A 25,587-nucleotide genomic window follows, 5' to 3' on the forward strand; every position below is an offset into this window, starting at 1 on the left:
ATATTCATAATCCTAATTCATGCTCCCTCTCTTTCCCGCAAGCGCACTATAATAATGTATCGCCTTCACTCTCATCCGATTGGAGTGATTCGCAAAGGACTGAAGTTACACGAATCTTCGACTCATCATTGACTGGTTGAGTGAATCATTCATTCAACACCCATCTCCAGTTACCTGCCGTCCGTCATTATACACGCAGCTGTATCCCTTTGCGATACGTTCTCTCTAAGCTTAAAATCCGGTATTGGCGTATGAATTTTTAGCACGCGAAAGTGTATCTATGCGTATTATTTGCGTGTAGCAAAATAATGCTTATAGTTAGGATTTATTATAGAATTTGAGTCAATGTATCTAAAAAACTATCAAAACAAGCTATAAGACCATGCATAAATTGTACATATTGTGTTTTATATTATTTTACACACACGGCACAAAGTTGAAAATCCATTATACTTAAGAATAAATGAATATTTCAATGAAAACAATTGGTTTTATTCATGAGTGTTTATGGTTTTATAATCATATTTATATGTTCTTTCTAGAACAAAACTAAAATATACATGCTTTCATAGTAATCATTTGAGATATTCATTCCGAAAGACTAAGAAAGAAAGTAGTAGTGATTCGACTAATATAAACATAGGTACCTATTCTAACGTACAGTAAAAGGGGATAGCTCCCGGGAGCTATTCCGGACAAGAGACGATTGAAGCTTCATCTGCGCACGAGCATGTCACCTGTAACAACTGGATATTCGAGCTTAGTTGTCGCTTATCCTTTTAATCGATCCTTTTGATCGCGCCTTAACTTAATACCGCCACAACAGTGGTTATTAACTTATTACAGTCCATTATAAATTCCACCAACAAATATAAAACCGTAAACCATAGAATTACTCTCGTTCAATGGGGATATACCAAACTGGTCTATGTTTTACCAACAGCTTAAAACCTTAGTTCACAATAATCAAATCACTTAATCAGCAATTAACAGATGCTGGACGCGTTTATTATTTATTTAGTAAACAGAATGACAAAGCATTATCCTGTTCCATCTTCGCAGGCCTAATGCTAACATTTGAAAATTATAATTAAATTTGGAACTAAAAACGTAGATTTAATGATGAACTGTAAAATCGTTCGAAATCTCAATTTAATAGGGCCTTGTGCCACACAATATATACTTCGCATATCTTTAACAATAATAAAATTAAAGCTAATTATATTGCCGTTTCCGACAAAAGTATAAGTAAAACTTTAATTAATACAGATTCGGGATTATGTATTTTCTGTATATCAGGTGACCACGAACATGTTTGTCTGTCCGCGTTATTTAAAATTAAATACACAAGACAAGTACAATTTTGTAAAACACAATAAATGTTGTACTAATTTGTTTAAGTAATAAACACGCCATATCGTAAGTCAAACATAGATGTACGCATTGTGCACGTTTGCACCATACGCTTCTGCAATTTAATATTAGTAGGAATAATGTCGAATTTTCTACACAACGAGGTTCGCCGAGTCGCTTGCTAAGTAATAATAAAGTCGATTTTTCTTTGGCACAACAGAATTTAAGAGAACCAAACGCATCCTCGTCATGTAATGTATCGCGCGATTCACACTGATCAATTACATTCAATGACGTTCTATACATATAGACAATGGACCTCATACAAAATCAAAGCCGAAATATGGCACATGCCACAAATGTCATAATATTTATTTTAAACCCAGACGAAAAAGAGCGTTACTATAAGTTTTACGTTCGTCGGTCTGTCCCTATTTTCCGATCAAGATCTCTTCAATCGGAGGTTTTTTACGTTTTTAATCAAAATCACACTCATATTACAAAGGGAAAGTAATGTTTATTTATTGGCTTGTGTTTATATTTGATACTTCTTTACGTTCTAAAGGGATAATAAGTAATACTCAAATATAATATTTTATTTACATAAAATAATTAGTAAAATTTTATGCGCACATACTTATAGCAAATTTAAGACTTTTACGGTTTTCTCATGGTTGCCACTGTCAGATCTGGGCCAAATTGCAATGGGACCACACGGGAAGCACCAGCTTTCAAATAAAAATGAAAGAATTATAAAATTGGTTCACCCAGTCGAAAGTTCTGAGGTAACAAACTTAAAAAAAAAACATAGCGACGATTTGAGAACCTCCTCCTTTTTTGAAGTCAGTTAAAAAGAGCGACTCTATTGTTTTTATTTCTGACTGCGACCTTTCATTTCCCATTCTGAAAAGCGGGTCTTGTATGGGAATTTGTTAATAATTGCACCATATTTAATGAAAAAATATTCGTTTTATTAAATTACTCACACTTTTTCCATATCACTCTTATATAAATAAAATATCCTTACCGATAATAAGTCATACCATCTTTTTTTGAGTCCTTAATCTATATTTAAGCACTTTTTATAGCACACTTAGGCTTGTTGATTGACACACAGTTGACACACGACTAAGGAGAAAAGTGTGCTTACATTGTCTTTAAGCACACTTTTGCCGTTCCGTTATCAGATATGTCATGTATAGAACGTCATTGATTACATTATAGGGACTTTTCAGACATTATTACGTTGTTTAGTGGACCCTGGCTCGCAAAGCGACTACATTACAAAAGTGTTGCAAACAGTTATACTTAGCAATTTCAAATAAAACGCCTCTCTCGCACTCTATTCTCGATCTTCATGAGTGACATTCCCAAGTTTCCAAGTGTCCAGCTCTCTATACGGCACTCTACTTTGGCTCAAACCGCTCAACCATGAGCAAGAATATTAAAGTGCTTCAGACCGCCGTCGATGAAGTAGGCAACTGGTTCATAAAATGGCGGATTGAAGTGAAACCCGCCAAGAGTGCAGCGGTACTCTTCGGCGACGCGAATAGCATCAAAGCTAAAAAACAAGCGACCGACATTATTAAATTGTATGAAACACCCATACCGTGGGTTACATTAAAAATACTTAGGAGTCACGTTCAACAGCAAGATGAACTTCAAGAAACATATCGTAGTTCAGAATAAATTCACACGCATGGCGACCAGACCGCCGTGGTTCATCCGGAAGGTGGACCTTCACCGCAATCTTGAGCTTCCGACAATAGCTTAACAATTTAAAGAGATATCACTTCGCTTTTTTGACAAGGCGCCAAACCATCCCATCATCATGGTTAGGAAGGCATATGGGTACACCCCGCTTCACAATAGTCTTAATCCATTGAGACGTCCCCGGCGCGTCACGGTCCAACAGGATGATGACACTACTATCGCAAACGCGACACCCACACAAACACCGACACAGACGCACACACACCAGCCTACGCAGGCGTAGGCGCGGTTTGCTGTGTTTGACTCAGCAAACCGCTGGCACTCGTCACTCTGACGATGGCCAGCGACACGCAGATTAGAAACAACCATACACATACATTGTTTTGATAGCCGACAAGACATTAGTCCTCGTCCTGTATTCGTTTCACTCCACTCACACTCGCACACGGACTGACTGACATACACCACATACACAATCACAAACAAAAATGTACACTACTTACATACATACATAGATACACACAAACAAACATACATAAATACATACACACTTACATACATTACACAATACATAACGGCACACGCTGGCGAGTGTGTTCTTCAAATTTTTTCATTTTCATCTTCATCCTCTCTCCTACCCACAAGCACACAGCGGGTCCGACGTTCGATTCTCCTTAGGAGACGCCCCGCGACTGTTGTTGCGTAGACTTAGCGGCTTCCACGGCCCACGTCTTATCTCGCTGTAAAAGCCTTCACGGCCGACAGCATAGAGAAGGTTTGTAGTCGTTGTCCACCCGAGTCCGAAATATGGGCCCCGTTTCGGGGTGTTCAATACGTAAATGTATTTTCCTCCTTCCAAAAAAAGCGTTGTCAACATTCTGCGAATGGGCTTCATGAAGAACAAATAAGACAAGAAGAATAAACAAGCAAGCAAGACCCAGCTCGGCCTTTTTGTGATCAATCAAGACTGCATTTTTATTTCCCGGACTTGAAATCCTAGGCAATCTATTTCTGGACGGCCCTGTCTGAATTTGTGGGGAAATTGGTCTAAAAAATTATCGTACCGGAATTTGTTTGATTAACTAAGTAAAAGACTGCGGCCTTCCTCAATATGAGAAATTTCAGTTCAAATTACTTTTGTATTTTCCAAACATTTATTAAACCTCACTTTGATGAAAATATATTCACTTGTGTGGTGTGGTCATTAGCAGACACCGTTTTTGTGTAAATGTGTTTTTCTTTTAGTAGATATTTGAAGATAATGTATTAATTAAAGCACTACATGTAAAAAAATCAAGCCGTAACATTTAAACTGCTAAATTTTTAGGACTAGAAATAAATAAAAACAGTTTTGAGTAAATTTATTTTGTCGAAAACTATACAATAAAATAACAAATTTGTACTTATTGGATCAATAAAAATAAAAACACTGGTTTTAGAAAACATACCTATATTTATATATTTTTTAATCGTTACTCACATAATGTACCTACGTATCTCGTATATAGATAAATTCATAAAAACTGTATTTAAATTAAATTTATTTATTTTTACCAGAATTATCGTAATCAAAAATTAAAGCTGTCATAAATTAAAAAAAAATACAAAAAGATTTAGTAAAATACCTTTAACACGCGAATAATAAGTTAAATCAGCGGAATAAAGTATTGCCGACAAGCCACTGTACCTACATTATTATTTATTAATGAGTTTCATCTAACTTTTGCTGGATCATGCAAAAGCTTTACATACATTCTGTATTATCTACATTTATCTCCTAAACTTTCACCTTTACACTCAATTTTGAAGACAGGGACCACAGTAAGGCCCGGTATTCAATAAAGCGGATGGAGACAAGACGAGAGTAGATAAGTCACGAAACTGTCAGGTTATTTCCACCAAAGTGGAGAGGAGATGTGCTGTACTTAGACTCTCCATTATCAGTGTGAGAGTGAGAGGAAGAAGTATTTTGATAACCAATCAGATTTCGTTATTTTCACATATCATCTACTCTCCGCTTGATCCATTTCCACCGAAGCTAAGAGGAGAGGAGATGTGGAAATAACGAAATCTGATTTGTTATCAAAATACTTCTTCCTCTCACTCTCACACTGATCATGACACAGACGTCGCTTTGAATCGGACCTGATATTGTACCGCTCCCATTTCTGAATCTTCTTGTAGAATTTTAATAATTACACATTACATTACACAAACATATCGGTATCGACCTGCTTTATCCGCGTGCGCTCGCGTAATGGGTAATGGGATTGTTCGTAAAATATTCTATACACTGACTAAAATATTATTTGTAGGTGAAACTTCAGGGTACAGCCAGTATAAACAGAACAAAATCCAAAATTATGAGATCGTTGGTCGTGTTAGATTGACATTTGTTCCAATTAAGGAATAGAGCAGTAACACTGTCAAGGGGATTACATAAGCGATACCAACAGCTTTTTAGAAGGATAAATAATGTATGAGGAAGTGAGCTTCATTCATCGGTCTAATGAATGAAAAGTATTCTAAATTAAATAATATCGCGACAAAGACATATGTCATAGAGTTCATAATCAAATTATATTATTTTTATTTATATTTTGACGACTGAAAACTTCACGCAATCCACTTGTTATAAATTTTTAAACTTAGTATTAACTTTTGATACAAAATACTTGTCATCCATTCAGCGGATGGTTTAGGATCGCTTTATATTCGGATCCTATACTATTCGCACTTTTATTGTACCCATACATATATATTTATTTACACCTGCAGCTGCGTTAGAACATGGACCCATGACGGCAGCCAGCAGTTGTCAACATGCAAAAGGAATTGTTGCATACGTTATGGATACCTTTCCCCATATCATTGCGCCGGGTTTATTTCTGACCATTCGCTGCAAGATATTTTATTGAAGGTTTGTGTATGCTATTGTTTATCTTTTTTAATAAACGTTTCTTTTTATGGGATCTGATTCATACTGTGAAAAACTTTAGGAAATCAATGTACCAATAACGGCATAATAATATAATTAGGTACTACTTTTAGCATTATATGAGCTGAGTTTATTTCATCCTTTGGTCTGTTTTATTATTATATTCAAAGACAATCGTTCTTTTAAAAAGTAACTTTAAAGTGTTTTTAAGTAAGAATAGATTACGTACAAATAAGTATATACCTAACTGACAAAATATAAATTTTGCTAGTGTGTAACACCACCTTACAAAATATTTGCATTAATTTTTAATTTCATTATCTAGTTTCATAACAACTACATGTTTTAATGTTTTCAAATATCAAAACATACATACATATAATATACTTCTTATAATTCCTACAATACTTATTTAAGTGGTAATAAATAAAGCCTTCTTGAATTGCTTACCGCTATACAAATCAACTGCAATACATACAATAAGTATGTATACGGTCACATATATATTTTATAGATAGATGCTAAGTTACAATTCAGTCGTCAGTTCGTCTTGGGGCCGCCTCGTCATTTCGAACAATTCGTCTTCGAGCCAGACGCTCTCCCTTCTAACAATAGGCCGCCGTTCCCAGGGGTCGGAGAGGACTATTGATTCAGTTTCAATCTGCGAGTAGCTCGGCGGTCTTCCGGCCGAACTGTCGCGCCAGTCACACTGGTCGTCTAACTTATCTAGAATGTGAGTGTCGTATGACGTCGGGGAGTATGAGGGCGGCTTGAACGTTGAGAATGATTGATGGGTGGAGCTGGAGTCCGAGCGATGGCTGGCTGCTGCTGGGACTGCGCTGATCTGGTGCTGTTGGTGGCCTAGACCTAGTCTGCTGTAGCGTTTCAGGATTCTGAAATAATATTAATCATAATCAAGAGGAAAAAGCTTCCTTCATCCGATCTACAATAAATACATAAAATATAGACTTTCTCAGCACATAGTTAATTTTACGGGCCAGAGAACATGACAAAATTTTGACTGATACCTACATTCGTAGTTATATTTTAGTTTAATAAGTTTTCTCTACACTCATAAGGCTCTAAAAGAAAAAAAGGAGTTTCTATAAGACCTGTTGGATAAATAAGTTCCCTCTAACTTAAAAATTAAACTAATTAAGCAAACAATTAAACTAATTATTTTCTGTAATAATTACAGACAATAGTTAGTTCGCTTTTTGTTTATTAATATATGTTATTATTATATTATGGTTAACACACTACACGTGTATGTATATTTATTTAAAACCAGAAGGAGGTACTTGTATCATACAAGTATATCGTTATATCTTACTTTGAATGTGTCGCAACAAACAGTCATTCATCCGTTGTATTAATTACCATTCGCATTATGATTCGCAGGGGGTGAAATTCACAAAAACTTCTAAGTGCTGATTTACGTCTTTGAATGAACGTTTGAGTAAAATTACAAGTTGCGGCTCCCGAGTCTTAAGCTTTGAATTGATGAATAATGTCAGTCAGAGAGGTGGATATAATATGTAATAGATTATATAAGCAAAATGAAGTCAAAGTCAAAAAAACTATATTAAATTAGGTTTAAACTAAGCACTTTTGAATAGTCACTTTAAATATTTATTTTAATTAACTGAATTTACCATTTATGTTCGGAAAAAGTTGAGCTTGTGAGAAGAACATACAAGAAATACAACGGCTACTCTTTTCAATCAAATAGAGTATTTTACAATGTCTATTATATACATAACAAATTAGTTTGTAAGGTACTGCTCCCAATAAATGATTAGTGTTTAAATATTATAATTTTTTTCAAAAAATGTTATTTAGATAATATAAAAGGTCTGAGCTCAGAACACTCACTATAGATTCAGCTTAAGTATTTATATAAATTGTTATCTGTATGTCTAGATCTTTTTTTTTTAATTTAAATCAAAACTGTCTACGAACCTTGAAGTAAAAAATTATCGAATTTCCTTTTTTTTCTAAGGTTCTGAACCCTCAAAACTTGATGATATATTATCACAAAGTAAAAAACATGCTTGAAAAACAAACATAATTAAAAATAAGATACTTTTAGAGACGGAAGAGTTTGTTGCACCGAAACAACTGGGAGGCTCCTATGCACCAGTGGGTACAGCCTATTTCTACCGTGAAGCAGTAATGTGTAAGCACTATTGTGTTTCGGTCTGAAGGACGCCGTAGCTAGTGAAATTAGCGGGAAAATGAGACTTAACATCTTATGTCTCAAAGTGACGAGCGTATTGTAGTGCCGCTTGGATTTTTTGGTTTTTTTAAGAATTCTGAACGACACTGTATTGTAATGGCCAGGGTGTAACGATGACCATCAGCTGTACGTCCTCCTCGTCTGGTCCCTTACTGAAAGGACCCCACTATTCAAACTAAATTGTTACAAGTTCATGCTAGCTCTCTTACTAGTGGTGCCTATCCTAGATCTGGCCGCTCTTTAATAAGGTTAGGCCTGATTGAAAGAAGCGTTTTAAGATTATTGTCAATGAAAAACATCCGACTGTCACGTGACACTCGCTAGATTAACGGTGCCTTTATTTACTTACGGCCGCTTTCAATAACCTATCTATCCTTAGCTTAACTTACTAGAGGTGAACAAATCTATCCTTTTACGCTTACCTACATTACATTTACCTATCGACAGATAGCATTGGATTTAATCTAATAATATAACTATATTGGATATAACGATGGATAGATAAGATCTTGTCATTAAACGGTGATAGCAATATATCCGTAACTAGAGATGCGTTACTGAAAACGGCCGTCAATCGCAATCCAAAATTTTCGATCCGTGGATAAAATTTTTGTGGATATTTCTCTTATTAATATTTGTGGTGACGGTTATAATTTCTTCAAATTATGGATTTCACAAAGCATGGATTTGGAAATTAAGATTGCCATATTGAAATGCAGATTAACGATTGATTGACGGATGACATAAAATCTGGATTTAAAATAATATTTAATTAACAACCGAAGATTGAATTCAATTATTGTAATAATTATTGAGAGCCGGACTGGAAAACAAATTACCCTACTTTATGTCTCGAAGCCGAGTAAAAATGTTAATACGATCGGTTGAAGATCATATACTCGTAAAGAGTAAGATGCATTAGCCGCGGTGTGAGGCGTGCTGTTACAATAATATAAATAGCATATCGAGTATCGCTTCAAAACAGATGTGTGTCGGTTTAAGTGATGTGGCACTTTACTTTCAGAAGTCAACATGACGTACCGCTCAGCCCAGCTGGCTAGCCGGGGCCACTCCTGCGGGACCACGGGCACCTGCTGCTTGTTCAGCAGGATTAACAGCTTCGCGAGGTCGCTCAGAACGCAGCTGGAACATAAACATATCACACATTGCTTTTATTGACAATCGACATCAGAATAAAAACAAAAAAGAAGTAGATAATATGAAAAAGATAATAAAGACAATAATCCTATAGTCCGCACACAGATATAGATTTGTGGCATGATCTTATATCGCGTCACGAGATTTACCGGTAAAAACATTTTCTTTAATAATATACAAGTATGCCTACATAAAACTCTAGCTGCAAAGTCAGACCTACAAAAAGTTAATTGTTTAAATAAAAACCTTTTATGGGATTAAAACGCATATAAATTATAACCAGCGAAACGTTGGATTTACTAACCACTTAATGTTATTGTTATTATATTTAAAAGAGTGCAAAAATATAACGTAATTAACTTTAAGGTTTTGTTTTTAAAAATTCCTTTAAGCACAGCTCCCTGTGCTCTTTCTAAGAGTATGAAGTAATCGGTCTTTTCATAGACGAGACGAGCAGGACGTTCAGCTGATGGTTATTGATACGCCCTGCCCATAACAATGCAGAGCCGCTCAGGATTCTCGAGAAACCGAAAAATTCTTAACGACGCTACAATTGCACTCGTCACTTTGAGACATAAGATGTTAAGTCTCATTTGCACCATGCAACACCACTTGGTACACAACTGTGTTTTAGTTAGATTTAAGGTAAGAAGTTTACTTTGCAGCCAAGTTTCAATATTCCTCATTCCTTGTTCCGTTGTGACTTGTGTGTTGTGCAGTAGCCCGTTGAATATAAGAGTTGCATCATCGGCATAACAAATGACGTCAGAACTACATATTTTAGTTCTGATGTCATTAATATATAAAAGAAATAGCGTGGGGCCTGATATACTTCCTTGGGGGACGCCAAAATCTATAACTCGGATTGCATTTCTTATGATCAACTATAACATACTAAATTCGGCATATTAAATAGCTTTTGAAGGAGTTCAGACAAATGAAAGAGAAGGTACGGGTACGCTCGTTTGTCCTCCTCTTCAATAAAAAAATACCTCGAATACCTAGTCGCTCTTTGTGAAAAGGGTATCTAAAATACATAATCGTAGAAATGCTCGAGTCAAAATTTTGAAACCGTGTAATTATTAAAGAAAGCCAGAACTGATTGAAGAGATTTAATTCTACGAAACAGTTACTTTCACTAATTTAAAAAAAATAAAAAAAACATAGACTTGCACAGGAAGGCTTTCCTTCCAGTTATAGAAGATAATAAAACACTGCACTTTGAAAAATTTTTGATGTTTTTGAAGAGAAATTTATTCAACGTGATTGATATAGAATTGTTGATTTCAGTACATTTTTATATTTAGTAGTTGTGAATGAAGGGTCACCTGTAGGCGAGAGCGGCGTCGTTGTTTCCCAATTGGTACAGTTCCCTCACCTGGTGCCTCGTGTGGTTCAATATGGCTAATAACGTGTAAGCGTACGGCTGGAAATAAAAAATCATTATTATAAGGTGAAGTCAGTATACTGAGAACGATAAGGTGTATTTCCATTGCAAATGTAGTAACGCTTAGTGTCCTATCTACCTTATATTAGCTACAGAGTTTTCGCCCGCACATAATCATATTTCATTTTTTCGGAAAACTAACAGCTAAGTTAATACCTAGCACATAATTAAATTCTGAAAGCTAATTACAAATATTAATTTATTTTAATAAATTATAATATGTAAAATATCTACAGCTTATAATACCTATATCATAATTTTTATATTTAACGCCCTAAAAGTATTCTTTGAACTAATAATCAGTTATTTTAATTACCTACAAGTTATTAGTCTATTATTTCTTCCCACAGAAAACCAAATAAGAAATATACTATCAGTGCCACATAGTACCAGTGAGTAAGTACAGATTGGAAACAGTGATTTAGTACAAATCTGATACGGACGTACTGAAATAACACAGAATTCTTATTAATTGCTAATTATTATAAACAAACTGGCTGTTGTAAATAAAATATCATACACTTCGGGTCATATTATCAGATCGCCGTCATATTTGCTGCAAAAGTCCTTCAATATCCGGAGCTTTACAAGCGTACTAAGTAACAATGTAATGTATGTATTGGCGATAGTCGTCCCACAAGAAATTACCACTTATAACACTTCTATGACCTTCTTATTTATATTTCTTCCACTTCAAGTAGATTTGAAACATTTTTAATCCTTATTGTAAGTGGATTATTGTTTATAATGTTTGTTGTTAATTAAATAGAAACTAGCAGCACTTCCGGTTCAATTTTGTTTGGTGGACGGCCAGCTTTAGTTGGCGACAATCCTATGATTGATCGTATCGGAGCCACTGAAGTACAGGTCGCATTACCATCGATCATGTCTGTCGTATTACCTACACGTGCGTTATACTTTGATCAATAAAAAGTAAATAATGTTTAACTGCCAATATAAAAATAGATCTCAACGCAGAACTGTGATTTGTGTTTCGTGTGTGGCGATGATATACCATTCTTTTTGACAAACGTTCAAATTGTTATAGGAAGTGAGAACTGCCGCGTTAGTTAGTTAATTTGACTGGACTGTTTGCACACTTAGCCTCTTGATTGGGCTATTGTGAGCGTCAGTTAATCTTCTTACACCAACCAGCCCAGGCCGTCCCAAAAAGATGCCTTTTCAGACTACTGTAGCACATGCAGTGGTGTTTCTTCTGTCTCCGTGCATCCCCATGCATAAAGGAATGTCCTTCACACATATATACACCTATACTTGTTTAGGAGACAGTTGCCGGTTATAAGACCTATAATTTTGCGTACATTGTCCATGGGTAGTCTGGTCAAATTGTGAGTAAAACTCTTTAATGCCATCGGAACTGCATTCTTTGTTTTCCTGCATCCTTCGTCGTTTCTCCATTCTCCTAAGAGGGTTCGTTCAGTTACTGTATGCAGCCATGTTTTGATTTGGGCATGAGGTAGGGGTAGCAGTTATTTGCGATCCATATGGGCTAGTTCGTCTACAGCATCATTACCCAGTGAATTGCTGTGTCCTTTGATCCATTGCAGGGCGACTCTGTTCGTATTTGCGATGGATTGGAGTACGTTGTGGCATTTCAATATATGGACAGAGGTTATTGTATTGTTTTGTAGGGCTTTAAGTACGGATGCACTGTCGGTGACAATCTTTATATATATTTATTTAAGGTCTCTGTCTCTGGACATCTCTGGCTGCTACATTTATTTCTTAATCGATTCATCAGCTAACGATTCGAATCGATTTAAAAGTCAACCTTCGGAAAGAATCGCCATCCCTAGGTATCGCGTCGCGTGAGCGTCATCTAGCGTTATCGCATGTTGACGCGAACAGTATATTTTTTTGGCGCACTTTATGTACGGCGTGGTGCGGCGCAGTCTGTCAAATTTGCGAGGATATTTTGTGTTTCAGACTTTTTGCGCGTTGTATGTATTACAGCTTATAATTGTATAGGTTTTATTATCACAGACTAAAAAGTGCGTCACGGGAAGTCGGTCGTCTGCGATAGGCCTAAAACAACTAATTTAACTATGAGTTCCATTACGAATCTAAATCGCTTAGTTGAGCAAATTTATAATGTGATTAGTAAAGCCAATGATGTGCAAATCCAAAGCAGGTCAAAGAGAGAGTTATGAGAGTAATGAAAGCGACATGTTGTGATATCAGCGATCACCGGCCGATGCTCGGACCAGCCAGCCGACGCGGACGGAACGTTGAGACGCGGCCGGGGCGATACGCAAGACTTTGTTGTACGGACTACGGAGTGACGGACTTGTGTTCGTCGTAACGAAAGCGTTTCGATGTTAACCGTTGTGTGACGTAACTGACGTGCTGCACGGTAGCGAGTATAATATGATGGCTACTGTGACGTAAGCAACAGAAGTTTGTGATTATAATTTGAGCATGCTTTTATAAGTATGTACAATTTAACTGAGGCATTACTTTACTGTGAGATTTATACTGTGCTTAAAATAAAAAGAGAATTATTTTTCTTTGGCATATAAAATAACATAAAGTGAGGTTAATTGAGGTGTAATTGAGTTTCCATCTGCCTAATATTTAATTTTAATTATTTCAAATAGTAAAGTCAAATGTCACATTTAGCTTTAAATATTTTGTGTAGCGGGTAGGGTGTGCAAATTTGATAGATTTGTGATGTTTTTGTATTTTTTTATGGAAATAAGTGCCGCAACGCGCATGATGTTCAGTTGATAATAATTGATATTACAAAGCAGTGCCGCTCAGAATTCTTAAAAGACCCAAAAATTCTGAGCGGCACTTCAACTGAGCTCGTCACCTTGAGAAATAAAAATAAATGTTAAGTCTCATTTGCCCAGTAATATTACTAGCTACGGCGCCCTTCAGACCGAAACACAGTTATGCTTACACATTATTGCTTCACAGCAGAAATAGGCACCGTTGTTGTACCTATAATCTAGCCGGCATCCTGTGCGAAGTAGCCTCCCACTGGCAAAAAGGTTTTGCAGAGTCACGGAAATTAATTATTAACATGCGTATAATTAACATGCGTCCTATATATTCATGGTTGCGAAGCTGCGAACAAAATCAGTACAGTAATAGCGTTGCTTAGTAACGTTGAGTAATGTAAAACTTACTCTTAAGCAGTCCAGCTGTTTATGGAACTCTCTGAGCTGCGCGTCGTCGTCTTGGTTCTGTTGCGGAAGCGGTTGCGAGCGGGCCCGGGAGCGGCGGCAGCGCGCATATGTCGCGCCCGCCGCGATCACGACCAGGCACAAGGCCACACCACACACGCCGCCTATCAACACCTGGGGAAAATACCGAATAAATACCAATATTTACCTGGAAAAAATACCGAATAAATAGCAATATTTATCAGTACGAGGCTCTTTTGCACAGGACGCTGGCTAGATTGGGTATCACAACGGCGCCTATTTCTGCCGTGAAGATGTAATGTGTAAACATTACAGTGTTTCGGTCTGAAGGGCGCCGTAGCTAGTGAAATTAAAAAAGGGTTGAGACGAGAAGGACGTTCAGCTGGTGGTAATTGATGCGCCCTGTCCACTACAATGCAGTGCCGCTGAGGATTCTTGAAATACCCTAGAATTCTCAGCAGCACTAATAATGCACTCGTCACCTTGAGACATAAGATGTTATGTCTCATTTGCCCAGTAATTTTACCAGCTACAACGCCCTTCAGACCGAAGTATAGTAATGCTTACACATTACTTCTTCACGGTAGAAATAGGCGCCGTTGTAGTACCCATAATCTAGCCAGCATTCTGTGCAAAAGAGCCTCCCACATAAATGAATATAAGCAAACAGGAATTGAAATTCAAACGTCACGCCCTTGAGGTCCAGAGGAGACAAAAACATAAATCGTGTACTGATTATTATCGTCTGCAAAAAGTATATTCTTGTTTTATGGGAATAGGTGTCCGCATTTATAATAAAATATCACTTATTCACTTTATCTTCCTTAACTCTACATTTAATTAAACATTGCGTAAAAAACTTAATAAAAAAATATGTTGCCCGTCACCCCGCGCCGGCCATATTTATTATCAGTACCTACAGGAAAATCGCGATTATCACATCTGTATTTTATCAAATACTTTATTTAAAACATTAATTTCGATTATATTATGTTGCTTCATATTTTATTTAATATTTAATTTCGTATTTTGTGTTTGAAACTGTGATCATTATGAAGTAATGATTACTGTACTTTGGTATATATTTAATAAGTAGGTACGTAACATGAAAAAAAACCGACAATTGTACGTATGGCTTAAACAATACACAAATCTTTATTTTTCATAATATTTCATTCAATATATTTCATATCAATTCACATAAACAAATTTAACCCAAGAAAATATTATTTTCATCATTGCATAAGGTCGGAAGCAATTTAAATTTACGTCCAGCTTTTAAGTGAAACTGCTTTCTGTATTGTCAGACACGTTTCTAATTTGCATTTTAAAACGCTCGTTTTATTAAAAGTAAACCGTTAACAAACTCTGCTATTAATCTCATAAATGGTACAAATATTGCTTCATTGACGGCACATCAAAAGCAATCTGACGCCTGTGTTCACCACATGAGGTAGTTTGCTTATGGACGCTGTGACCTATTTCCTACCTATAAACGGCTTTACACACTTTGTTACAGTTGCTGCTTTGTTAAACAAGTATGGTTTAAATTAATTATTATGCTTTCTATTTAGCTCTACGTATTTTAGAAAAGTAAAAAGGTTATTGGTAACAATTTGGTACAAGGGGCAATGTATACGCTTTTATAATTAACTCCCAAGTCATAGGTATGCTTAATCTGCCAGTAAGCAAATTTAAAAGCTCAATTAAACTAAAACTTTATAAAAAAGCTTACTATAAAATAACGGATTACTTAGATGATAAAAATGCATGCTCTAACTCTGTTTTAATAAAACAAAACATTATAATTTTTGAGAGTAATATATTATTTTTACAAACTATTTATGTAGTTCTTATTATTATAAGAAACCAAAAATTGACGATTATAAATGATCAAATATGATTTCAATGAATAAAGATATTTTGACTTTGACTTCACAAGCATAAATACATTAATTTAAGTCAAATTGATTGATTGATTTGATGAAAGAAAATAGGTATCAACTAGCTGTGCCCGTTACTTCGTGAACTGAGGCTCAGATCTATAAAGCATACTTAGACTTTACTTATGTAAAACTTAGATTAGCTTAGATCGACCTCAGCCTGTTATTACAAAAGGCAATATGGCTTTGTATGTTAGTTAGTACAATAATTAACACCATTGTTTTGGTGTTTGTTAGTTATCGGTCACGCTATCGACTTGATTCGTTACTGCCCTCCGTGGGTGATGTCGCAGCTCGCGAGTTATACTAACAACGTAAGGGTATCCATCACTACTCTGTGGAAATACTAATGCACAGAGTACTTTTACTTATACTAGAAATAGTAATGTGTCATTATAATAAACAACAACACTTCACTTTTAGCCATCATAGAAATTCCAGAATTACTGAGGTTAAATATATACATTTATTTTTTTCTCTATTTTATTGAATATAGTTTAAGCTATTATCAAGCTGTTTTTCAAATTTTATTAATATGGTAAAGGAGCACTAAATCAACAAAAACAATTAAAAATATTGTGATTTTTACGGCTAGTTATTTTATTTCAATTATATTTTTTCACTTATTATACATTATATACATACTTTTCAAAGCCATCTGCAACAAATACAACTAAAAGACCCGAAAGTATGGGTTTCGTCAGTAGTGTGTGTCGTGATTTAGGGAATCAAAGACCAAAACGTTAGACGCCACGGTACGGATTGATGTACTATTAGTGTCAATGTGTCAAGAGTTTCTCGCTGCCTCCGCAGTTCTGCTATGACCACGACTCATGCAGTTAGATCGAACTATCGGCATCTAGTTAATAAAATATATGTCGTGAGTCCCCGTCATAATAATTACTATGGTTAAAGTTCCGCGATGATAAAAGTTATAGACCAATTTTCATCAAGAACTGTCAATCAGTTCTTGAGTTATTAAAGAAGTAACCAAACTCATTTAACCAACATAATATATAGTTTATACTACATATATTTCTTATTACAAATCATTTTTCATCAAGATTGGTCAAGCCGTTCTAGAGAAGAGAGACAGACAGACAAAAAAGTCAAAAATCGTTGAATTGGTATGACTGAGTCGGAAAACGTAAAATTTATTCAACAAAATTAGACAGTAAAATCCAGTCACACAAGCGCACAGATTAAATCAGGAATTACTTCCACATAAATAAACCACAGATAGCCGTTGGTGCAGGAAAGTCCTCGAATGGCGACCACGTACCGGAACACGCATGGTGGTAGGCCCCACAAGATGGACCGGCGATCTGGTCAAGATCGCCGGAATACGTTGGATGAAGGCAGAACGGGACGATCGTCGTGTAAATCTTTGGGGGAGGCTTTTGTCCGGCAGTGGACGTCTTCCGGATGATGATGATGAAATAAATATCCTACGGTGTTGTAGGACGTCTGTGATGGACACGAAGCTCAATCGTTGTACTTCTACTGTTTATTTTCTTTTTTCTTACCATCAAATGGCAACAAGGGTAATATAATATTAGTTATAAAATACTAACCTCGTTGTAGGTATGAGCTGGGTAACAAACTCTGCCCATGAGCTGGCTGTCATGAGCCCAGGATTCCTGGGTTCCTGAGGGACAGTGGTGGACGCACGTGGCCCCCGGCCACACCAGGAGCTTGGCGCATTTAACACAACCGTCAGCAGAACATCGCACGCACTCTGTCCCGCACCCTGTGATGAAACGTAACTTCATTTATTTTTATATCATCAAAGGTAATCAGGCTCATTGGGTAGAAAATGACCACCACAAGCTCTGTACACTTGAGAAAAGTTCGTTATAACATCGGAATTTCTATTCATTTCAAATACCCAAAAAAAAAAAAATCGAATCTGCGACTGTTGCTCGTTCAATGGACATTTAATCATAATTCTTATAAGTTCTCATAACTCTAAGCCCTGATAATACAATTATTCTTACAAATACTGTCCAGCGCTGATAACACTAAAATCCCGTCGTATAAAAGAAAGACTCGACTGTCGCTAAGCCGGAATGCATAAAACAAACAATAACTTAATATGAGCAGTGGGACACAGAGATAATAATATTTTAAAGGATTGTGGTTTGGTGGCGTTCAATAATGTTCTATGAAGATTTCCGTTCCTTCATAGAAATATAAATCTGAGGATAATACCTCCTTTCATGTGCCCTTTCAATCAAGAAGAAAAGAATTTTTCTAGAGTGACAAATATATGTCTATATATATATCTCTTTTGACATATTTACTCAGTCGCCGGATATCTTTGAAGATTTTAAATGAACATTTCTTAATAATGAATTAAAAAAAAATCTTGGGTTCCAAGTACATCACACGAAGTCGAGTTTAAAAATGTAACGTATACTTCAGTTCATTTTCAAATGAGTATAATATTATACAATAGTAGTTAATAGACTTGATTAGTGAGCACAAAAACCAAAAAACAATTCAAAAAATATTACATAATATTATGATTTCTACTGTTAGTTCTTTTAAATAACAATAATTCTGTTTTCACTAATTAGTTTTATATTTTTCTTCAACGCCATCTAGCGTTTAATCCGATAATAACATTCAACAAAGTCTTATTATTTATGTTTACGATTTAAAAAAAACTTCACAATTAATTGTATACCTTCGATATTCAATGCCATTGAAATGAAATGAAATTTTATTTGCAAGAAACATTGTACTTAAGATATGTTAATATCTTAAGTACAATGTTATAATACAATATAACGTTATTGATAATCAAATATGTTTCGTCAATTGACATGCAAAATATGTTATAAAATTGTCTAAATACCAACACACTACTGTTATTCTGAAACATGTCGGATTTCACAATGCTATCATTAATATTAATAAAAAATAAAATTGAAAGATATTATAATTATTATAATTATAATTAATTAAGATGTAACTTAAATAAATTAATGTAAATTTCACAATCGTTTTAGAAATACTACGAGTAATTTTATACTTTATAAAAATATAAGTAACAACAGCATATAACCTTTTTGCATTTATGTTGATTACCTTTTTTCACTCCCATACAAAAATCAGTAGATTTTTTTTTATAATATTACGAAATAATTGAGCCACTTATGATTTTTTTTGTTGAGGTTACGTATCTACTTCTGTTTTTTCAGTTATTATTTCTATTTCAGCTTTTCTGTAAAATGCTGAAATGATCCTGAAAAGTGTTTGTACCTGCTTTAAGTCGATTATTATGACAAGGGATTAAGACTCATATTAGAACAATAACCCTTCCAGTAAACGATACAGGAAGAACACTGCTAATACAGTCAGTTTTATTGTTACCATGAACAAAGTAACAAGTCGATGAAATCGTGTCTAGTATTTCCAACACTAATCCTTCGTAATGATGATAAAAAAGTTTATAAATCAATGTGTATCTCGACGGACTATGATGAAATTTTCAGATTATCTGCTGCTCACCGCAGCGAGCGATCCTATGATGTTTTAGTATCAGTGTTTGTTAAGCTGGTACGCCTTAACAACTCTACCGATCTTTATAAAATTTTGTCAGGTGTACAAAAAAGGATACAACGTGTATTTCATTCGAAAAAAAAACTTAAGAGTTCCCGATGAAGTGCCATTTGAACTTAACGCATACCAAGTCGAGGGTAGAAGCTAGTCAATGATAATTCCGATCGCTGATAAAATTATTACAAGCTTAGGTATTTCACAGTTTTCTAATACTACGTACCTAATACACCAAGTTATAAGAATATATCATTCCATGTCGAAGATTCAAACGCTTATCTTATTTAAAAAAAAATAGTTTATCGAATTAAGTAGTCAAAACGATACGTAGGAATGTCAAAAATTGTAACACTACTTCGAAAAATTTGAGCTTTAATGAGAATAAGTGGCAAGAAACTCATTGCACTCTGCAAAATTGCCACTCTTTTTAATCGATGTTAACAGTTAAAGATTTTACATTATATTTTATACAATGCATCTAAAGTGTATAAACTTACTTATGTAAGTTAAAAAAAAGAAGTGATCAATCATAAAAAAAATTCAAAAGAGTCGCATGTAAGTACACTATAAATTAGTAAAGGTTCGTATACGTAGCGAGCATATCCAAATCCCTGAAGACAGGACCGACCCGGCACCACATGCAGAGCCCGTTCACGAGTATGACGGATGGACCAGCAATCGCCTCCCTCGCACATATCTTAGGTGCCCCACGACGTCACCACGAGCATGAAAAGCCCTGTCCCGGGAACTCAACTAAATAAACCTGACAGATGTGTAAGGATCTTTCGTTGAGTTTTGTTTATTCATAATATATTTTGACTTTGAGAGTATAACAAGAGGTCTTTGATCTTATATCATTTAAAATGTTGAACACACGAATAAGAGATTCGACAATATCTGCATACAAATAAGTTCTTGAATTACCGTAGACTATTAAATTCATTGGAGATGGTAAGAACTTAAAATCATGAACGTAGTTTCAATTTAAGGCCTTCCAAAGAAATACCGCCTATTTTTTTCTCTGCCCTACCTCCAAAATGATTTTTTTACTATATTATTTAAAATAGCTCGAACGATTTTAAAAATATTCTCGAAAGGATAATCTCCAAAATAGAGGTTTGCGCATCTTTTTACTACATCTCTACTAAATAACGCAATATTTTTAATAAATAAATATAACTTACTAGCTGACCCGACAGACGTTGTTCTGTATATAATAAATAAAATAATGTTTTTATATGAATTTGTCAATAATATATCATAACATCAAAAATTACTTCGTAAAATATCGACCCTGCTGTCGTAATGAAATTGTTTCACAGCAGAACTATCAAACCGTGCGTCAATAAATTCTCTCATAGAAGTTATGTATGGACACATCAAAGGAAAAACAAATTTGTTGTTTTTATTTAATTTAGCAGCATTTTCCTATTTATTCACCTTTTAAACCTTCTCTGGACTTCCACAAATAATTCAAGAACAAAATTAGCCAAATCGGTTCAGCCGTTCTCGAGTTTTAGCGAGACTAACGAACAGCAATTCATTTTTATATATATATAGATTATTTTTTGAAATCTGAGGTGAATATTAAGTTTGGTAAGTTTGCACTGTATAGAGTATAATAGTGTATAGATATATGTATAATCAAAAATCACAAATTGAAAAAAAAATGTTAAATTTTACCCGGCATTCGGGTGAAAGGGATTAACTATTCTCGGAAACAACTAAACCGCCTAGAATGCGGTTTTCACTTTCACGGTGTATTGTAGCAAATTTCCCGTATTATTTTATGTACAATAAATTCATTCCACTAGTTTCACAAACAAATTGCTCAGTCAAATGAAATAGCAGAGAGGAAAGTCGCAGGCACCTGCACGTATTACAAATTTGATGTAATGTCGTACAATATGTCAATTGACTATCAAGAAGTGTCGCTCATACAAAACAGTACATTACTTTTATGATCCTACAAATTTAATTGTGACTTTTTTACTTTACCAATGGTCAAAACTGCTAACATAGCGTTGCGTGTCCCAAAGACATATGCACTCCGAGGTAATTAAGTCTGTCTTCTCTTGACTATAAGGACGTTATTTCTGTGTTTCACTGGTGATCTAAAGCGAATCGAGTGTGATAGTATCTGCATGGGCTACGTCCTTGTGTTACAACTTGCTCATACAAAAATAATGTAAAGATTTTATATATTTACTTTGTATTATAATCAGATATGCAATAAACCTTCGCGACTATATTAATGGTATGTTATGTTTATATATTATTTATGTTAATCGCTACTTTCACGTTAGTGAGCGCCCCTTACGATTAGTGTCAGATTAATCGCTATGGGCATACATTCAAAATAGATTGAAGCATTATAGGCTTGTTTTAAACGCATGGTAGTCCCTTTCACAACAATATTAAAAAGAAAGAGATATCAAGTAAATTTTCCAATATAGAAATATTGGGGTTGAGCAGGTTATCAACTGTAAAGTAGATCCTGTAGATGAAGCCACAACCTGAGAGTTGAACAAAGCATACAAGATTTTATGACGATACATTACTCGAACGGTTAGCTCAGTTGGCAGAGCTCTGGCACGGAACGCCAGAGGTCGTGGGTTCGAGTCCCGCATCGTTCATAAAATTTTGTTTTCAAATTTTATTTTTTTAAGAAAGAGATTATGGTATGATGGTAGAGATTATCTACGTAAACACTATATATAATTTACAATTTACGATGATATAAAAAAATAAGTATCACCATCTAAAATTTTAGCACAATACAGAGCTATTCCACTGGACTGAAGTCTATCTTAAAATAATTCGTTACTTAGTAGAAGTATGGTAAAAACATCACGTAAAAATCTACTTTGGTGTTTATTGTATAACGAGAATCGTGTCGGCTCTTATATTATTTTGAATAATACATAGTAAGAAAAAGAAAGAAATAAACGGCTATCTCCGAAGGTAGGCTGTTAAATACTCCGAGGGAATGATACGTACGCGGTACCCACGACTGAATTTATAAGCCACCTCATTTACTGTCTATTTTGTGGCAAACTAGCGGATACAATGAAGCAATCCTATTGGTGAATGGTAAAACAATAGCGATCAAAATGGTTTCGCATCGACGACAAAAAGAAATATTCGTATCAATTTGAAATGTCAGGGATAACATTCATTTCAACACAATCACTAATTGTATTTGTACAGACACTTAACATAAATGAACCTTCATTAAAGTATATAATTATCAACGGTTATTATGATTTCGATGTTAATGATTCTCGTATTTCATCACTACTTTACGTAGTCATGTTCATAATGTAATGAAATACAATAGTGATACCATTACGCGCAGAACTACAAAGACGAAATAATAAAAAAATGGATTGTGTGGTTTTATGAAACCACGGTAAAAGTGGAACATATTTTCACATTATAGATATTTAACTAAAATTTTTTGGAATAATATTTACTTTAAAAAAAACAAACAAAATAGCTTGGAGCACTGGCACAAATGAGTAATAGTCTATACACTACACGGTCAGCTGCTGTGAAGTAAAGGCGCCGCCCGAATGTCACGCGACATGCAACACACAGACGAAAAAGTTTGAGACGATGTAATAAAAGTTTCTCTTTAAAAGTTGTATCAAGAATGTTATATTTAGGCGTATTTGTAAGAGTAATAGGAGCAAGACAACAATGCATAACCAAACAAGAAGATATAAAAAGAACATTTTACTATTAATGAACTTTATTACTATAAAAGTAAAAAAATCAATTAATACTAAAGACAAGAGTTATTGAGTACAGTAGATGCTTCAATCCACACACACCCCGTAAATAAATAAAGGTATTTTGTGAGCATTTTATTATTAAATTGTTAGCATATAAATAGTTTTTTTTATAAAAGAACTTAACCAGTAGATTATATGAGTGCATTGTTTTATATTTTGTGCGAGTGTGGGAACATTCGTGTGAGAAGCTGACTTGCACTATACCCGTCCTATCCCTAAGATATTTAATACTCTGGGTATTCAGAAATACATAGTTTTCAAAACTATCATTCCATAAAAAAAACATTTACGTTTTATATTTGGTGAGCGCTCGGCAGCTGCGGCTCTATATTTATAAGTATATATCGTGTTACGGTCCTAAATCTGACGCTATCTTGTAACGCTTCGAACAGATAGAGAGCTCGTTCTTAGTACTTTTCTATTGTTGTTGTGTAAAAATTAAATATTATGGACTGTTCGTTTTAATATCGAGTGCGCGAGTTTCAAAACATCATCAGAACCATCTCGAAAATTAGAATTTCACGGAGATGTAATGAATTTTCTAATTAATACGTTTATTATTCCGTATAACAATCTTGCTTCTGTAAGTAGCAGTTACGTCAGGTCTTAGAATACTTTCGAAGTAGCAAAGGGGAAAGCGCTTGTTATGCGTTTACCGAGCGGTAAGTACAGTGGCCATTGATTAACGGTACAACACGACGTTGGTCGAACATGAAAAGTCAATACAAGAAAATACAAGTAACGTTTCATTCAGGTTACCGTGACGTGGTCATTAGGCAGCGTTTGTGTTCGATAGATGACAAAGAATGTTACACTTTGACAGCCTTCAAAAGATTTTAATTTTAACTATAAGTTTCCTTTAATAAGAAAACAATTTCATATTTAAATGTAAAAAAAAAATAAAAAATAAGAAACACGCTTTTTATAGAAAACAGACTTTAAAACTAGAAAATATTTCCTACTTTTTAGTTTGTTTTAATTTTCATTGTTGAATTAAAAATTCTATTTGGTGATTGAAAATTTCCTAATATAAATCGGTTAATAATAATGGTTGTAATTTAAAATTCACTTCAATTCCTGTTTCAAGTTTGTCAGTCGATACCGTAAGATATGTGCGACATTGTTGATCTCGTATAAACTCATCACTCACCGCATCTCTAAGGCGTGGCACAGCAGATTTGCTAAAACTCACTCAACAAGTAATAAAATCCGTCCTTAAAACTACCCAAAAACACCAAACCTGTGCAAATATACTAATTGAACATTATGAAACAGATTATGATTGTGTAACAAATTTTTATTATACTGATTACAAAACACAAGAGTTTTAATGTATTCTTACATATAGGGAAATAGAAAGTTGGCCTCGTGAAACTCTTGAATAAATAGTGAATCTGTTTATAAAGTGGAGCGAGTGTGTAATATTTAATGCTCACACTGTTGATGCAACCTAATAACTCTTATTACTCTGTATAGATAATGTGGTAGACAAGTTTCTACCGACTTGAAAGAAAGGACTAGAAGACTTCAAATAAAGGGTTATATAAGTGAGTTGTCGCTCGTTTTCAGCGTTAAATGTTACGCTGAAAAACATAATTATAATATTACATAATGATATCTTAATATCTACATTAGACTACACATAAATATGGCTTTACGCAAAAGTAACATGGTGAAGTTGGTTCATAAAATTTTCAGACGTTTGCGACATTAATTTTTTTTTGGTTTCTTCGTCCTTTATAAGAATAGGCAAAGGGTTTAAGCCCGTACAGCCGTATTCGTTATTTAATAATTAATTATTAAAGCCATCGTTGCAAGATTTTTAGAATATTGTTCTTTCTGCAAACGTAGAATAAATAGCACGAGGAATAAATAATTTTAAGGATTTTTGCTTTGCTAGGCCAAAGACTAACTTCTTGCGTGGATTCATAAGTACCTACACACACACTTTTTTAGTAAGCTTGTACTTGGTTATCTGGCATTTCATTTATTATATTTTTAGATGATTTATACGTCTAGATAGAGTGTCTTCCTGTTAGACAATCGATAAAAACAGGCCAGGAATATTAGTTTAGTGTGCGTGACAAGCTGCGTCTTACACTCGCGATTTGTATGACACTTTATGTTAATGTGCGTGAATTGCTCAAAATAAAGGTTAGTTCTAAACTTAATTTTTTCGACGTTTTCACAGCTGTCATAGTCTATCTAGACGTATAAAATATGATCTATGAGGTTTGCTTACCCAAAATGAATAGATTCCGTTGA

At 34.7% G+C, this 25,587-nt stretch overlaps 1 protein-coding gene across 5 annotated transcripts in view; it reads right to left on the reverse strand.

The window, feature by feature from the left end:
- Positions 1–4,410: 4,410 nt before the first annotated feature.
- Positions 4,411–25,587, reverse strand: part of LOC126978484 (uncharacterized) — a 64,187-nt gene continuing 43,010 nt past the window's right edge. For all 5 annotated transcript variants that reach the window (XM_050827313.1, XM_050827312.1, XM_050827314.1 and 2 more), the window contains 5 exons: positions 17,536–17,711; positions 14,001–14,171; positions 10,730–10,827; positions 9,285–9,386; positions 4,411–6,897 (listed from right to left, as the gene is read on the reverse strand). In XM_050827313.1, the coding sequence (XP_050683270.1) occupies positions 6,531–6,897; positions 9,285–9,386; positions 10,730–10,827; positions 14,001–14,171; positions 17,536–17,711 (914 nt within the window). In that variant the 3' untranslated portion in view covers positions 4,411–6,530. The remainder of the gene's footprint in view (positions 6,898–9,284; positions 9,387–10,729; positions 10,828–14,000; positions 14,172–17,535; positions 17,712–25,587) is intronic.

Source organism: Leptidea sinapis, chromosome Z (genome assembly GCF_905404315.1).
Source record: "Leptidea sinapis chromosome Z, ilLepSina1.1, whole genome shotgun sequence".
Classification (NCBI taxonomy): Eukaryota; Metazoa; Arthropoda; class Insecta; order Lepidoptera; family Pieridae; genus Leptidea; species Leptidea sinapis.